Below are 17,946 nucleotides of genomic sequence, written 5' to 3' on the forward strand. Positions count from 1 at the left end.
CTGCGGCTCACACAAAGTGCATACTGTGACACAACATGCAGCTGAACGCAAGACATTTGATTTCAATGGGTGCTTCACAACCTGGGCCATATGGATCCTCCTATCCACCACCACCAGCTTTTCTGAACTGTGAAAATGGGCGTTATCCTTACAACACATTCTCCACTTCTGAAATTATTCCGGCCTCAACCTACAGTAACCTACTGTCCCCACACCCTTCACCCAATGGTTTCGACCCCCACTGCCTTGTCACCTCCCCTTTCACACGTCCCTGCACCCTCATTATGCGCTGCTCTCTGCCAGCACCCACCTGTCCCCCCCCCCCCCCCAATCTTCTCCTACTGCTTGCTCTACCAGACAGTGCCCTTCTCCCCTCCCCAACTCGTACGCTGCTATCCCAGCCCCACTCCAGAATGCTGCTTTCGTTCAATGCAACAGTTGCAGTGTGGACAGAGCGGCTGGAGATAGCAGTTGTGTGCGTGGGGTGAGTCTGCTTGTGTGAATGTGTGTGTTTTTTCCTTTCTTTTCCAGGATTTAGCCTGTTGTGTCTGTCTGCAATGTCTGTCTGCAACTCAACATGCCATCTATACAGTGAGTATCAATCCATCCTTTTCATAATTGTTAATAACAAAGATGGATCAATAAAATTCAAAACAGAGACAAGCACTTAAACTGTAGTCAGATCATATTGGCACACAGATAAAAAGTCAAAAGCTCTACAGTTCTGAATGATTTTAGTAAAAGTAGCAGCAAAAGCAGTATCAAAACATTCTAAAGGACAGCTATGCCAGCAGAGATAAAAATAAATATAAAATCTTAATATTTTTTATGCAATTTTTTTGGATTTTATTACCTGTTCAGGAACTTGCTCATATTGTTGTAATCTTTATCAAGCATAAGAACACCGGGCATGCTCTCACTATTCACAATGAGACCCACACCGACAAGTGCATCAGCCACATCTGAAATATAAAACAAAAGGAGAAATGGTGATAAAAGAAAAGATTTTCACTGACCATCTCATTACTCTTGTCACAAATCAACTTCACAGAGGAAATTTTCATCTCTGCAAATATTATGTGGCCATTACAGCTTTTCAAATAAAGAGCTATATAATACTTTCAAAGCTTTCTATACACACACTATTAGTCAGGGAGTACGGTAAATGAATGAGTGAAAACGCAACATCCCATCGCAGAGGAAACAACATAGAGCAAATTCTGCAGTATTTCCATAGTATCCCATATAAAAACAAATGTATATGTTAACTAAAAGAATGATCATTTCCAATTATAAAAAATAAAAAATTAAAACAAACAGAATTAAAATACGTTATACAAGCACTGCTCACGACCCACTCTCACAGCTCTGCTTCTGTCAGTTCCCCTGGATTGCTTAGTTGGCAGAGCACTTGTCTGTAAAAGATACAAGTTTCAGTCTGGCACACAGGTTTAATCTGCCAGGAAGTTTCACTACCATATAGCTCAGCTACCTCATAGGGCAGTTATTACAGCTATTTGCATATGACACACACGGCCAATAACACGATAACTGATTTTCATCAATTTCTTTAATAGTATGTTTCTAGGTATGCAGCTGAGCCACTGTTCCACTTTTTTTGGTGCCATATTTTCACAACCAACCCATATTATGTGGCCAGGTGCTCAAGCTTTGCCGTTATCTGTACTCGCTGCCTGGACTACAACCAGACTGTGAACTGTTGTTGATCCTGTGCCACTATTTACAGATTTTAATAAATTGAGGGCCATACCTCAAGCCTTGTTTAGATTGAAACCACCATTCCTGTTTATTACACTTTCAAAAATATTTATTTCACTACACGCCTTAATTAAGACTGTGTCAAAAACTTGACATTTGCACCGTGACAACTGTCTCGCTGCATTTCATTTCACGATTGTATTCGATCCAGAGCTCGGTGACCGCTGGTTTGTTTGGTCATTTTAGTTGGGTGTGGCACTGATGCCTCTCGCAGCTCCCCTCCATTGTTCTGACAGTCTGCCCGTGTAAAATGTGCCACGTTCACGTGGAACACAGTTCAAATCTGGCTTTCAGAGAGTAGATTGTCTTTAATATTAAAAATAAGGCTTATTCTCTTTGTTGGTGGGAGCAAAACACTCTGGAAGGCATGTTTCCATAGTAGTCTACTGATCTTTCCAGATATTGGGCCAGAAATGTAGTTCCTGGCTTCTCTTTTCTACTTCAGTTTTTACCTCTTTCTGATGCATTTTGGACTTTGATCGCAATGCTTACTCAATCAGGTGATCTGAGTAATCTGTCTAAAAGTGTTTGAGCTCTATGAAACAAGAGTCTCAGAAATGAATTTCTTTGTGATGGATAGTGATAGCTCCAAGTGTGGAGAGAAAAAGGTTTTTAATACCCCCCCCCCCCACCCCACACACACACACACACACACACACACACACACACACACACACACACACCCTCTTCCTCTCTGTGACTCACAGATATGTCCATTTCCTCTAAACTAAGATCAGAGGAAAGAGAGTTTGCCCTTTTTCCCATTTCCAACAAGAATTTATATTAGGGACAGATAAAATTTCTTATCTACCTTACTGTTGCCCAATATCCGGAAAGACCAAGTGTATTTTGCTCCCGTCAACACATGTAAAAAGTCTTCTTTGTAATGTCAAAGCGGGGCTGGGCAAACAATACTCGCTTTCGAACAGACTCACTACTTCCCTATATGCCGAAATGCTCAATACAGTATCGATGTTACTCGAACAATCGTGTGCCATCTGATTCGCATGAGGCTAGGGCAATGGAAACACAAGAGACTATGATTTAGCCACTACAACAATCTATTCCTCTGCTTGAAATTTGGCAATTTTGTGGAACACAGCACAAAATAACACTAAATCCTATCATATGCAATAAAAGTTCTCCCACATGTACGAATACCATATAAATACATTACCATAATGCTGTTTTTAAGTAAAGGTAGCATTCAAAAGTGGAAATGTTGCCCTTAAAAAAATTATTTCTGGGGACTGTAATGATCTACTAAGTGTGTTGCAAATGAAAAATTCAGTTGCAGTTCACTTATTAGGATACCGGATAAAAATCAGCTTTAGAATATGATTGTGACATTCGGATGAGACAAGAAGGAACATTAATTCAGAATGAAATGTCTAACAAACAAAATAAATCATAGTAAACCATAATTGCTATCATGAGAATAATTTACAGCAGCAAGACCCGTTGTCAAGATAGTATCAACACACATCAGTAGATGGTGGGACAAGGGAAGTTCGAGAATTGGACTAAATTGTAATTGTGATTTTTTCTTTATGTATTAGTTGCCATCGTTAGATATGACTTGCACACTAGAAGATAGTGCAGTCTGTATCTCACAGTGGCTCGAGCTCAGCACTACGGAAGGGTTGGAAAGGGAAAAGTGGTACCAGCCTGGCTGAGAATTAGACGAATGCGGAGAAGGGAGTAGTGGGTGTCGTGTTGCCAACCATTGGAATCTATAGTCGGTACTTTGGCTTTTCAGGTACATCTACCACATTTAAACTGGTTTGCCTGAATCAATTTGTAGTTAGAACTGAAATGACTAAAACTGGACAAATTCTCAACAGTAGTATTCATTTGCAGAGGAGGGGTAGAAGTCTAGACAGGGGTCAGTGGCATATATGTGTGTGCCGTGCTGCAATGTTGTCCATGCTCACCAGGATGTCACAGGAACAAAACGGGATGTGTCAGCTGCCAGTTCTATGAAGCCAACGAGAGAGCTGAGAGTAGACAATATGTTTGGAAGCAAGACATTGTAACATTCTGACATCAGTATAGAAGCAAAATCTGATATGTGTGTGGATAAAGACATCTGTGTTCTCAGGTCCCACAGTAAGCACAACCTCAGAAACCACAATATGTTTGGAAGAAATACAACATATCTGGAAAAAACAGCCAAATAAATATTTATGATGATGAAGATATAAATTTCACAGCTCAGGTATTAGGACGATAATTAAAAATCGTGATACCACAGACGACAGGGTTAATAATAAAAAAATGTAGAAAATAAAACATTCCACAAATTAATATAAACAATTTCTTGTTTATGTTATTTCTCATTGTATTATCAAAATGTATACAATCCATAAAATGGCATAAATTAAGAATAGGTATAATGCTAACGTTTTAGTCAAATATTTCATGCCAATAAAACAATTTGTAATTTTGATGAGTGAGAATACATTAAAAATAAATTTTTCCGAATGCCTCTAGAAAAAAAGGGGTCATGTTATAATCAGGATCACTTTATACTTGCACAAATATGGTATTAATAGAGTTACAGGAGGGATACACGGGGGACATTTCAGGAGGCTCACGGTCAGGAATTTTCATCATCTGGCATCCATACCTCGGGTGTACGTTCGCCCTATTATGCATCTGGAACTGACAAGTTGGATGCCTAAGAATTTTATACAACCAAATTACTGAAAGTATTTTTAATTTAAAAGAAGCAGCAGCTTACACCCTGAAAAAACAAGTGCACAAAGGACATAGTGTGTGTCGAGAGTCGCACTTACAATTGCCTACAAATAGCACCGCGAATCCGATGACGGTTCACAGCACATTTGAGTCCAGGCAATCAGTACACATAAGGAAATGACTTGCACCCGAAGAAGACTACTGGGTCAGTTGACGGAGTATCGTACAACAAATAGAAACAACAACTCGGCTGTATACCCAGAAGCACACCATTAACCAACCATACTGAGAAAACCTCAGAGAGAACATCAAGTTCTTTGTCTATCTGTGTAGCACACTTATTCTTAAGCAACAGAGTATCTAACAAAAGCAGTGAAAGAGCACAGCACATCACTGCACAGCTACTGCTGCCACAAGCGTTCTGTACGCAAAGTGACTTGCCCCATTTAAAACAAAATTGTACACAACTGTGTATCCCCTTGTTATTCTGATCCAAATACAGTACATATATGCCTGCATCAACAGCCACTTGACTGCATCAACAGCCACTTGAACATTTCTCAAGCAATTAGTGGAAAGAAGCATACCACGAAGTTGTTTACGCTATGAAACAGGGAATGGAATGTTTTGATAAAACATCAAGTGAGATGCAGTCGGTGGAATATTGCAGAAACAGAGAAACCATTCACTACAACTGTGAAAATGAATAATGTAGAGAAAGACAGATTGTTACTTACCGTAAAGAAGATATTTCAAGTTTCAAACTGGCACAATTATAAGACACTCACAGTAAGCTTTCAGCCACAGCCTTCGTCAGTAAAAGAGAAACGCGTGCAAGCATGTGCCCCCCCCCCCCCCCCCCCCCCCCACACACACACAGCCACCAATTCCAGCACCTCAGGCCAGAATACAACATCATGTGGAATGCAAACAGCAATCTGGAGGGGACAGAGAAGGGGAAGGGATAGTAGTGTACGGGTGGAGGGGGAGACAAATGCTAGCTGGTGGAGTGTGCAGGGCTTTGATTACTTATCATCGTGCCCTGAAATGAGGGACATTCTACCCAAGATAATTCCCACCCCTCCTAAAGTCATGTTCTGTCGCCCACTCAATCTCCACAACATACTAGTCCACCTCTATGCCACTCCCAATCCCATCCCCTTGCCATAAGGATCATATCCCTGTGGAAGACCCAGGTCCAAAACCTGACCAGTGCACCCACCCAGTACTTCCTATTCCAGTCCTGACATAGTTTTATCCTATCCAATCAGGAGCCAGGCCACCTGTGAAAGCAGCTATGTGATTAACCAGCTCTGCTGCAATCACTGCACAGCTTTTACACTGGTACGACTACCAATCAGCTGTCCACCAGGATGAATGGCCACAGCCAAACTGTGGCTGAGAGCAAAGTAAACCAGCTTGTGGCACATCATTCAGCTCAACATGACACATTTGATTTCAATAGCTGCTTCACTACCCGAGCCATCTGGGTCCTTCCCTCCACCACCAGCTTTTCTGAACTGTGCAGATGGGAATTATCCTTACAACACATTCTCTGCTCCCGTAATTATCCCGGCCTCAACCTACCGTAACATACTGTCTCCACACCCTCCATCCAACAGTTTCTACCCCCTCTGGCCTATCATCTCCTCCCCATTCTCATCTCCTAACCCGTTTATTTGCAGCTCTCTGCCGGTGCATCCTTCTGTCTTTTACTGTTCCTCTCCTTTTTTGTTCCTTTTTTTCCGTGCCCCACAACCTCCTGATGCTGCGCCTGTTGGCAGTCTAGTCCCTGCACACTCCACCAGACAGTGTTCGTCTCTCTCCCCACCCATACAGTACCATAGCTTCTTCTTCTTCTTCTTCTTCACCATCCCCAACCCTCCAGATTGCTGCTTGCATCCCATGTGATGTCGCATGGCACAGTGTTACACCGTCAGGGTTATCTAGATCTTCCCACTAACACCAACCTATCTGAACTCCGGAGATGGGAACTCGCCCTTCAATATATCCTCTCTTCCCGTTACCCACCAGGCCTCAACGTCCGCTAATTTCAAGTTGCCGCCGCTCATACCTCACCTGACATTCAACAACATCTTTGCCTCTGTACTTCCGCCTCGACTGACCTCTCTGCCCAAATTCTTTGCCTTTAGATATGTCTGCTTGTTCTGTATATGTGCAGATGGATATGTGTGCGTGTGCATGTTGTGTGTGTGTGTGCGCGCGCGAGTGTATACCTGTCCCTTTTCCCCCTAAGGTAAGTCTTTCCGCTACCAGGACTGGAATGACTCCTTACCCTCTCCTTAAAACCCTCATCCTTTCGTCTTTCCCTCTCCTTCCCTCTTTCCTGACGAAGCAACCGTTATGTTGCGAAAGCTTGAATTTTGTGTGTTTGTGTGTCTATCGACCTGCCAGCGCTTTTGTTAAGTCTCATCATCTTTCTTTTTAGATATATTTTTTCCCACGTGGAATGTTTCCCTCTATATATATATATATATATATATATATATATATATATATATATATATATATATATATATATATATATATATATATATATATAGTTATAATAGAAGGAAACATTCCACGTAGGAAAAATATACCTAAAAACAAAGATGATGTGACTTACCAAATGAAAGTGCTGGCAGGTCGACAGACACACAAACGAACACAAACATACACACAAAATTCAAGCTTTCGCAACAAACTGTTGCCTCATCAGGAAAGAGGGAAGGAGAGGGAAAGACGAAAGGATTTGGGTTTTAAGGGAGAGGGTAAGGAGTCATTCCAGTCCCGGGAGTGGAAAGACTTACCTTAGGGGGAAAAAAGGACGGGTATACACTCGCACACACACACATATCCATCCACACATACACAGCCACAAGCAGACATTTGTAAAGGCAAAGAGTTTGGGCAGAGATGTCAGTCGGGACGGGAGTACAGAGGCAAAGATGATGTTGAAAGACAGGTGAGGTATGAGCGGCGGCAGATTGAAATTAGAAATTAGCGGAGATTGAGGCCTGGCGGATAGCGAGAAGAGAGGATATGCTGAAGGGCAAGTTCCCATCTCCGGAGTTCTGACAGGTTGGTGTTAGTGGGAAGTATCCAGATAACCCGGACGGTGTAACACTGTGCCAAGATGTGCTGGCCGTGCACCAAGGCATGTTTAGCCACAGGGTGATCCTCATTACCAACAAACACTGTCTGCCTGTGTCCATTCATGCGAAAGGACAGTTTGTTGCTGGTCATTCCCACATAGAACGCTTCACAGTGTAGGCAGGTCAGTTGGTAAATCACGTGGGTGCTTTCACACGTGGCTCTGCCTTTGATCGTGTACACCTTCCGGGTTACAGGACTGGAATAGGTGGTGGTGGGAGGATTTCATGAAGGATGGATCTCATTTCAGGGCAGGAGATCCATCCTTCATGAAATCCTCCCCACTCCACCAAGAGTGTCTTTCCGCCGTCCACCTAACCTTCGTAATCTCTTAGTTCATCCCTATGAAATCCCCAAACCACCTTCCCTACCCTCTGGCTCCTACCCCTGTAACCGCCCCCGGTGTAAAACCTGTCCCATGCACCCTCCCACCACCACCTATTCCAGTCCTGTAACCCAGAAGGTGTACACGATCAAAGGCAGAGCCACGTGTGAAAGCACCCACGTGATTTACCAACTGACCTGCCTACACTGTGAAGCGTTCTATGTGGGAATGACCAGCAACAAACTGTCCATTCGCATGAATGGACACAGGCAGACAGTGTTTGTTGGTAATGAGGATCACCCTGTGGCTAAACATGCCTTGGTGCACGGCCAGCACATCTTGGCACAGTGTTACACCGTCCGGGTTATCTGGATACTTCCCACTAACACCAACCTGTCAGAACTCCGGAGATGGGAACTTGCCCTTCAGCATATCCTCTCTTCTCGCTATCCGCCAGGCCTCAATCTCCGCTAATTTCTAATTTCAATCTGCCGCCGCTCATACCTCACCTGTCTTTCAACATCATCTTTGCCTCTGTACTTCCGTCCCGACTGACATCTCTGCCCAAACTCTTTGCCTTTGTCTGCTTGTGTCTGTGTATGTGTGGATGGATATGTGTGTGTGTGCGAGTGTATACCTGTCCTTTTTTCCCCCTAAGGTAAGTCCTTCCGCTCCCGGGATTGGAATGACTTCTTACCCTCTCCCTTAAAACCCATATCCTTTTGTCTTTCCTTCTCCTTCCCTCTTTCCTGACGAGGCAACCGTTGGTTGCGAAAGCTAGAATTTTGTGTGTATGTTGGTGTTTGTTTGTGTGTCTATCGACCTGCCAGCGCTTTTGTTCGGTAAGTCTCATCATATATATATAATAGAGGGAAACGTTCCACGTGGGAAAAATATATTTAAAAAGAAAGATGATGAGACTTACCAAACAAAAGCGCTGGCAGGTCGATAGACACACAGACAAACACAAACATACACACAAAATCTAGCTTTCGCAACCAATGGTTGCCTCGTCAGGAAAGAGGGAAGGAGAGGGAAAGACAAAAGGATTTGGGTTTTAAGGGAGAGGGTAAGGAGTCATTCCAATCCCGGGAGCGGAAAGACTCACCTTAGGGGGAAAAAAGGAGGGAAAAAAGGACAGGTATACACTCGCACACATGTGTGTGTGTGTGCGAGTGTATACCTGTCCTTTTTTCCCTCCTTTTTTCCCCCTAAGGTGAGTCTTTCCGCTCCCGGGATTGGAATGACTCCTTACCCTCTCCCTTAAAACCCAAATCCTTTTGTCTTTCCCTCTCCTTCCCTCTTTCCTGACGAGGCAACCATTGGTTGCGAAAGCTAGATTTTGTGTGTATGTTTGTGTTTGTCTGTGTGTCTATCGACCTGCCAGCGCTTTTGTTTGGTAAGTCTCATCATCTTTCTTTTTTTATATATATATATATATATATATATATATATATATATATATATATATATATATATATATATATGGTTATAATAGAAGGAAACATTCCACGAAGGAAAAATATACCTAAAAACAAAGATGATGTGACTTACCAAATGAAAGTGCTGGCAGGTCGATGTCTGTATATGTGTGGATGGATATGTGTGTGTGTGTGCGAGTGTATACCCGTCCTTTTTTCCCCCTAAGGTAAGTCTTTCCGCTCCCGGGACTGGAATGACTCCTTACCCTCTCCCTTAAAACCCACATCCTTTCGTCTTTCCCTCTCCTTCCCTCTTTCCTGATGAGGCAACAGTTTGTTGCGAAAGCTTGAATTTTGTGTGTATGTTTGTGTTCGTTTGTGTGTCTGTCGACCTGCCAGCACTTTCATTTGGTAAGTCACATCATCTTTGTTTTTAGGTGTATATATATATATATATATATATATATATATATATAGAGAGAGAGAGAGAGAGAGAGAGAGAGAGAGAGAGACACTTGCCCTATGCACACTCCTACCACCCCATATTCCAGCCCTGTAACTGGCAAAGCATGAACTACCGAAGGGAGAGCCACCTGTGAAACGACATGTCACATACCAGCTGTTATGTAAACACTGTTCAGCCTTTTACATCAGCGTGACTACCAACCAGCTATTGGTCAGGATGAAAGGGCATAGGCAGAGGGTGTATACAGGCAACACACAGTGTCCTGCTGCAGAGCATGCTGTACAACATGACAGTCATGACATCGGTGCCCATTTCACCACATGCACCATCTGGTTTCTTCCTCCAGACACCAGTTCCTCAGAACTCTGCAGGTAGAAACAAGCACTACAACATGCCCTTGCTTCTCGCCACCCACCTGACATTAATTTATGTTAACTCCTTCCACCTCAGCATTTCTTCACAATAACTACTCCTTTCTCCACTCCATTTTAGTTTTCTACATCTTACATTTTCTGGCATGTCTATTTTCTGCTGCCCCCCCCTCCCACCTCTGTTACATACAATGCACTTTTCACTGTTAATAAATGATGAGCTAGCATTGACATAACTGAACAAGAAAAATGGACTATGGTTATTACAAGATAATGATACTACATTTAGCAGTCAAAGTGGTGACCACATCACACACACACACACACACACATACACACACACACACACACACACACACACACACACAATCTACAACTAAATGTCAAGTTCTTGAAACAACGGGCAGTTTCTCCATGAAGTAAAATGCATAAAGAAACAACAGACAAGAATATATGCAGCAGAGGAAAATTTTACAGTGGGTTATCCAAAACCACAGGTCAATACAGTCGTATATGTCACAGACAGACATAAAAATTAATACCTTTAAAGAAATCTCCCTTATAGTCCTTTGGTGGAGGTACTAGTGGTGGTTCATAGCCCATTATTGTTTTCATAGTGGCTTCTAGAGCTGATCGACCGTACTTATTGTCAATATTAAATTGAGATAAGTCTCTCGTCTCCGTTGCTCGGCGGTCACCATGAGTTAGTGCTCCCTGCAAAGAATGAACTTTTAAATACAAAGCTATGAATGAAATACTCTTAAGAACACAAAATTAAACCAGTTTTCAGTCTTTTTTTTTAACATAAAAAAGGATGCGCAATGTTTATAGAGACACAAGCAACAACACTGGTAAAAATACATAGATCTTTCTAGCTTTTTTTATACATATATTTAATATTTGCTAAACTCCAGAATAAAAGCAAGACTGGAGTAACAATAACTTATAACTTACCAAACTCTCCAGCCTCTTGGCCACTATTGAAGCAAATCTTCTTTCCCCAGCCAGATCGGAAATTAAGAAAATGTATTCAGGTGCATTAACTTGATTACTACGGTGTGTTCGACCTAAAAAAAAAAAGAACAACAACATAAATTTCAATGCATCACCACTGAAGATTGTTAGCAGTTAATCTGATGACAAGAACATGCACCAGTGAACCAAATCTAACCAAATTGTTGTATAGCACGATCAGCACTCCAAGGTAATTCCAGTGTTATATGGACACGTCGCCTCTGATTCCTTGCTCTTCTGTCACTCTGAAGAGATATACCACTGGAAGCTGCTTCTGATATTATGGCCACATCCTTCTCACCATCCATAAATCTTTGCTTCTCTGAAAACAAAAAAATCATCTATGAAGCATCTTTCTGTGTGAACTGTACAGGATGTCAAAAACAGACTTGTTAAAATAGGATTTGACACGTACGAGAACAGATTTGCGCAGATCTGACCACCATGTTTCAGTTTTTCAAATAAGCTTGACATACAACACATGATTACATGTAACTGTGGATTACACAGTCCTGGAAACCCTGTACCACTGCTAGCAAGGGAGCTGACTAGAGGAATTTTAGATTCATTGACTAGCGTAAATTTCTGTCCCTTTACTTTTGCTGCTTTTTGACTATGAGTGTGCCACATTCACTGTTCTTACAATGTACAATAGAAGCCCGATACACCGCACCTGATATATCACAGATTCAGATATAGCATGTATAAAGCATAATTTTTTTAACGTTCAATATATTTTGCACACACAAGCGCATCCCCCCCCCCAAAAAAAAGAAAACACCGAACTTATTACAGTCTGCATTAGACTTTCTGAGTATAATTTAAAATTGCTACCTATAAGGTCTTCAAACAATAACCAAAATAGATGGATGAAATTAAACCCAACCTTTGGGTTGTTTTATCGACATATCAGGAATGTTGTAGGACAGAAGCTTTGGAGACGTATATTGCAGTTAACATTGTGACACAGTCAACAAAGTGACTATGCAACAGTGCTTGACAATCCAACATCATGTGGATCATATATTATTCATTCACTGTGTAAATTTCTGTGTGTTTGTTAAGATGTCACAGAAACAGAAAGCATACTCTGTGAGTGATAAACTAAAAATTATCGATTATGTGAAGAGTCGCGAATCTCAAGCAAGTTATCCCATGAATGTGGTGTACCAGAAGGAACAATCAGGGGATGGGTGAAAGAAGAGAATAATCTCAGAAATTTTAAACACAGTTGAAAGTGATGTGGGAACGGACAGAAAAAGGACTAAATTAGGAAAAGACAGTGAACTTGACAAATGACTTTATTTGAGGTTTTTAATAATGGGAAATGAAGGCGTGCCACTTTCAGGCCCTAGCTAAAAATTTTCACTTTGATTTACATGGCAACAAAGATTTTATAGCTTCCGACATATGGTTTTCAAGATGGAAATGTCACCATGGAATTCATCAAACGACCACTGAAGGAGAAGCAAGGTCCTGCGACAAGGAATCTGGTTCGCAGTTTCCAGCATTCTACAAAAAGTAATGGTAGATCAAAATTTAAATAATAATCAAGTGTATAATTGTGATGAAATGGCACTTTGTTAGCAGTTGGTTCTGACCAGAACTCTCAATACACAAAAAGTCAGAAACAAGATCGGTCTGAACATGGATAAAGGCAGAATAACCCTTCTCTGTGCCACAAATAAATTGGGAGCCATAAGTAGAAAGCTTTTTGTACAGGCAAAACGTAAAAGTTCATGATGATTTCAAGTATGTGAACAAGCTAACATTAAAATTGACTTACAGGCATTCAAAGAATGCTTGGATAATAGGTGACATTTTCACCAATTGGTTTCAAGAACAGTTTGATCTGCAAGTGAGAAAGCAACTATGGTCACTTATAGGCTGAGAGAAGAAGCTCTACTAAACTTTGATCACTGTCCAGCTCATTTACATGCTGATGTGTTGCAATCAGAAGATGGAAAAATAAAAACTCTGTTTTTGCCAAAAAACAGAACAGCATTCATTTAGCTTCATGATCAGGGCAGCATATGAGCATTTAAGGCTCATTATCACCATGAACTGCTCACTTCAACAGTAGCAAGTTCAGATGAGGAAATGGAAATGTACTTTAAATCTGTAAATGTAAATGTTGTTACATTGAAGAAAGTGCAACAGATGAATGTTGTAGAGACATAGATTTTAACAGTAGGGATATCTGGTCTGCAAGAGATTTTCTACAGTGCAATATTGATCTCTAAGACTCGACGTGTTGGGGAGTCATTGACAATGAAGAACTGATTTTGTAGATCGTAGATGACAAGGACATTACTGATGCTGTTCAAAACTAGAGTAGTTAAGCTGTCGAGAATTAAGATGACGAAGCTGAAAAAGAAAGTATAGATGATGTTCCCAGTACACATGAAATATTGAATAATATAAATAAAGTGTAAAGTGATTATATGGATGGGGTGACAAAGTCAACCAAACGAAACTGAGTTCTTGCAACTGATGAGCATAAAACAGTAGGCACTAAAGAAACTGTGTGAAATTATTTGGCAAAGAAAGCTAACTGACCTCTTTAAAGTAGTAGACTAATGACATACTATAAGTAGTTTGCAGGCAGTGCTGTAAATGATCATACTGTATTTGACAGTTTACTTTATACACCGTATTGAAACTTGTGTTATTGTTTGGTCAACGTTCGAGCAAAGTTCATCTAATTACAGTACTCCATTTGGTAAGTTTCTGAAATGTTTTACTTCTAATGTTCTTTAAATTTAAATATTGTATACTACAGTATGTATAATATTGTATGATGTGTTAACTTTCCATGCGTAGTTTGTCATTACATGGCTGACTACTCTCGATATGAAGCTGGTACACTATAACATGGGAGTAAAGCGTGGACCCCAACAGCCGCATTATATTGGGCTTCTATTGTGTTTTCTTCTCTCTCTCCCTCTCTTCTAAGGAAGAACAGTAGAACACAATGTACTCCCCCCCCCCCCCCCCCCCCTAATCCCACCCCATTTGTTTCCTGTCAGACAATGTTGGAATTAGTGTAACTTCAATTGACACATAAAACAATCTACGAACAAAGTGGCAGCAAGAGAAAACACATATAAATGATATGGAAATGTGCGAGATTTTGGAGCCAGTGTCTCCTTCTTCCAGCAGAAGGGTCAAAGGGAAAGGAAGAGGGATGGAAGAAATGGACTGGTGAGGTTTAAGAAATGGGGAGAACTACTGAAAAGCCATCAGGGGAGACTTACTAGTTGGGGTGAGAAGGAGAGACTGAATGTTGGGGGCTGCATGGATATGATTTGAAAAACCAAGAGTTTAGAGGTTGAAGGCAGGGTACTAAGTGAGACAGAGATTACTGAAAACATCATGCAAGTGTTTATAGGAGTAGAAAGCTAAGTGCACTGTAAATGGTAGACACATGGGGGAGGCTAGGAAAAAATAGACAGGTTGGAAAAATAAAACGTACAGAAAACTAAAAGAGAATAAAAAAATTATAGTTTCTGAAAAGAAATGCTGAGACCACATGAATTTCAGGCAGGTGGCTGACAAGAACCAATCATGTTGTACTGCCAGTTCCCACCTGAGGAGTACATGGTTCACGAGGAGCAATTCAGGTGGGCATGTGTGGTGAAATAATCATTGTGGTCACAACCACTATGTTGTAGATCATACTCTGCAACAGAATGTTGTGAGTTGCCAGTATACATCCTCTGTGTATGTCCACTTATCATACCTCTTAACTTGGTGGCAGTCATACCAATGTAGAAGGCCAGACAGTGTTTATGTAACAGCTGGTACATGAAATGTGCAGTTTCACAGGTGGCTCTCCTTTTGATAATATACGATTTGCCACCTACGGGGTGGTACAGGTGATGGTAGGAGGGTGCGTGGGGGCAAGTCTTACAATGGGCACGACCACAGGAGTAAGAGCCAGAGGGCAAGAGGGCAGGGAAAAGGGTATGGAAAAAGCACAAGGTTGGACCAGGATACTGCAGAGATTTGGGACCGGGGGGGATGAAAAGCTCTTCTAGGTGGGAGGGTAGAGAAATTTCAAAGTTTTAGTTTGGGAAATCGTCATAAATATCTTTTATTTATTTAAGATGTACTAGATTAAGTATCTGCCTCTATTTAGTAATTTCTATTGGAGGTATTTGTTTGTATTCATGCTCTGACATTAATTGACAATTATTATCACGAAGCAACACATATGACAAGAAACAATACAACAAGAGGAAAATCAGCATTCGTAATTTTAAGTTATGATGCCAAAATATGGTGTTCAAGGGTGATTAACTGTATGATATTAACTCTTGCAGTGGGCAAAATGTCAGGCAGAATGGACCCCATTCTGGGGCGTGATTTTAGGAAGTCGTAGCCTTGTATAAGTAGCTCTTTAACATATTCAAGACCACAACAGTATTGGGTGACAAGAATTGTACTAAGTTGTTTCTTGGAGGGATCAGCAATGTCATGATTGTATGTGATGTTGCGGGAAATCTGCTTTTGAACTGAATTGGGTGGGTAGTCACATATAGTGAAGGCTAAGGTGAAAATGGTGGTGTATAGCTGTAAGAGTCTGCATCTGAACAAATATGTTGGTCTCAATTCCCAAGGCTGTATGGAAGGCACTGTCTGACATGGAAAGGGTGGTAACTGTCAAAATGTAAGTACTGTTCTTTGTTAGAGGATTTAATGTGAACAGAAGTATGTAGTTGACCTTCAGTGGGGATGAGGTCAATGTCAAGGAAAGTGGCATGGAATTCGGAATAGGGCTATGTGCAATTTAATTGGGATAATGTATTTTAGAGATTCCTGAACTTTGAACAGGTCAGTATCACTGCTAGTTCATGTGGCAAACATATTACTGATTTATCTAAACCAGACCAGAGGCTGAAGATTTATGTATGACTTAAAAATTTGCACTGTATCTGTTGTCCAGCCCCAAGACCATATTAACCATTTTATTGTGTAAAATTAAAGCAATATGACAGAAGGAGATAATCATTAACAACATAAAAGATTTTTTCCTGGTCACATGTCTACATATACACTGTAAAAATTACTGCAAAACTGCATGTTTTGCATAACACCAAAAATACTCTTAAGACTTGGCAGAGGACTCTGATCATAATGTTACACAAAATTACGGAACTCAAACTGTTTCTTGTATGATTTGGTTTTCTCATGTGTGGGTAACAGTGCTGGAATATAGTGAATCTTTAAACATAAAAAATTATTAATATGTTCACTGAACATTGTAAATCACATAATCAGAAGTGCGTTAAGTTCTTTTCTTTCTAAAATTTTCAGTATAAATTGACAAATTTTTATTACAGTTACAATTGATTACAAAATTCATGGTAGATGGCTGTTTCATTCAACTGAGAGACTCTGAATTGGTGTTATTACACTGCTCCAATTGAAAATTGATTCTCAGAAATAAGAAAAATATTTGTAGAAGCAACAATTTAAAAAAATGGAAAATCCAAAATATATGTGGTTTCTTGATTATGAAATAAAAAGGAGTATGGGATTTTATCAAGTTCTATCAAAGCAGCTTATATAAATTAAGAACAACAAACCTGTCAAGTTCAGAGTTTCTAGAGGAACATCAACTTCTGACCGTGATTCGTACTGAATACCATCTTCAGTCTGTACAACACGACCCTTCCTACCAGTCATCTGTAAATAAAACACATTACATTCACAATCAGGTTTACACACAATGCAATCGACAGTGCTACAAAAGGCATGGTGGAACTGCAACTGTGCACTACAACCTTAATAATAAATGCACCCCGACAATAGCTACAAGAGCACATTTACTGTAAGCATCACCAAGTAGATAATAGAGGAGCAGGAAATGTTAGCTTTGTCATCCAGTTGCAGATAAATGGGACAGGCACAATGTGTTTCATGTCAAGCAGCAATTATTTTAACAGCTGAGGCCTTTGTTAAGTTCTAATAACACCCTCTGTGACTACCATGTCTACAACACAGCTAACACTTGAACATGATAAATTTAGACTCTCCACTTGATTGAGGATTAGAAAGCCAAGAGCTTCAGAAAATGTGGTGCTTATATTAACAACAGCTTCTGAGCCACCATTTTAAGCAATTTACAGTCGAACTGCAGAAAAAGAAACCATACTGTTGGAAAGTTGTTACTTAACATGCGTATGGAATCCAAATGTGATCATGTGATGGCATCATGAAACCATCAGCAACAAGTAAGAACAAATGTACATGCACAATACATCATAATTAATACTCCACTTTTGCAATACATGATAAAGCTTTGGAACACAAGATTGCTCATATCTGAGTGCTGACTCAATATTGCCAATTAGTCTCTTAATTACAGTTTATAAATTTTAATATAGGTTCCAACAACCCTCTCATACCTTGTGTTTCATATTAAAAAAAATGTGCAGCTGGCTGGTTCAGAGACCGTTTTAAACTGTAGGTGCTTCTATAACTGTCTGGATAAGTCAAGACCCAAATAGGATACAGCACCAGCTTGAAAAAGCACTGCAGTGTCCGAACTTTCTGGTTAATAACAGTATCACACTTAAACATAAAACAGTGTGATGCAAACTCTACAAGCCATACAAAAGTATCAGACCCACCAAACTAAACCTCAAATAATTAAAAAAATCATGAATGAAGTATTGTTGAAACGTTCTGAAATCTTTAAATAATACC

At 40.5% G+C, this 17,946-nt stretch overlaps 1 protein-coding gene across 2 annotated transcripts in view; it reads right to left on the bottom strand.

Moving 5' to 3' along the window:
• LOC126101610 (protein strawberry notch) overlaps window positions 1-17,946 on the bottom strand; it is a 274,618-nt gene that overhangs the window by 89,539 nt on the left and 167,133 nt on the right. For both annotated transcript variants that reach the window (XM_049912293.1, XM_049912294.1), the window contains 5 exons: window positions 16,824-16,923; window positions 11,390-11,554; window positions 11,173-11,285; window positions 10,761-10,932; window positions 854-962 (listed from right to left, as the gene is read on the bottom strand). In XM_049912293.1, coding sequence (XP_049768250.1) covers window positions 854-962; window positions 10,761-10,932; window positions 11,173-11,285; window positions 11,390-11,554; window positions 16,824-16,923 — 659 coding nt within the window. The remainder of the gene's footprint in view (window positions 1-853; window positions 963-10,760; window positions 10,933-11,172; window positions 11,286-11,389; window positions 11,555-16,823; window positions 16,924-17,946) is intronic.

The sequence above is a fragment of the Schistocerca cancellata genome, chromosome 9 (assembly GCF_023864275.1).
Source record: "Schistocerca cancellata isolate TAMUIC-IGC-003103 chromosome 9, iqSchCanc2.1, whole genome shotgun sequence".
Classification (NCBI taxonomy): domain Eukaryota; kingdom Metazoa; phylum Arthropoda; class Insecta; order Orthoptera; family Acrididae; genus Schistocerca; species Schistocerca cancellata.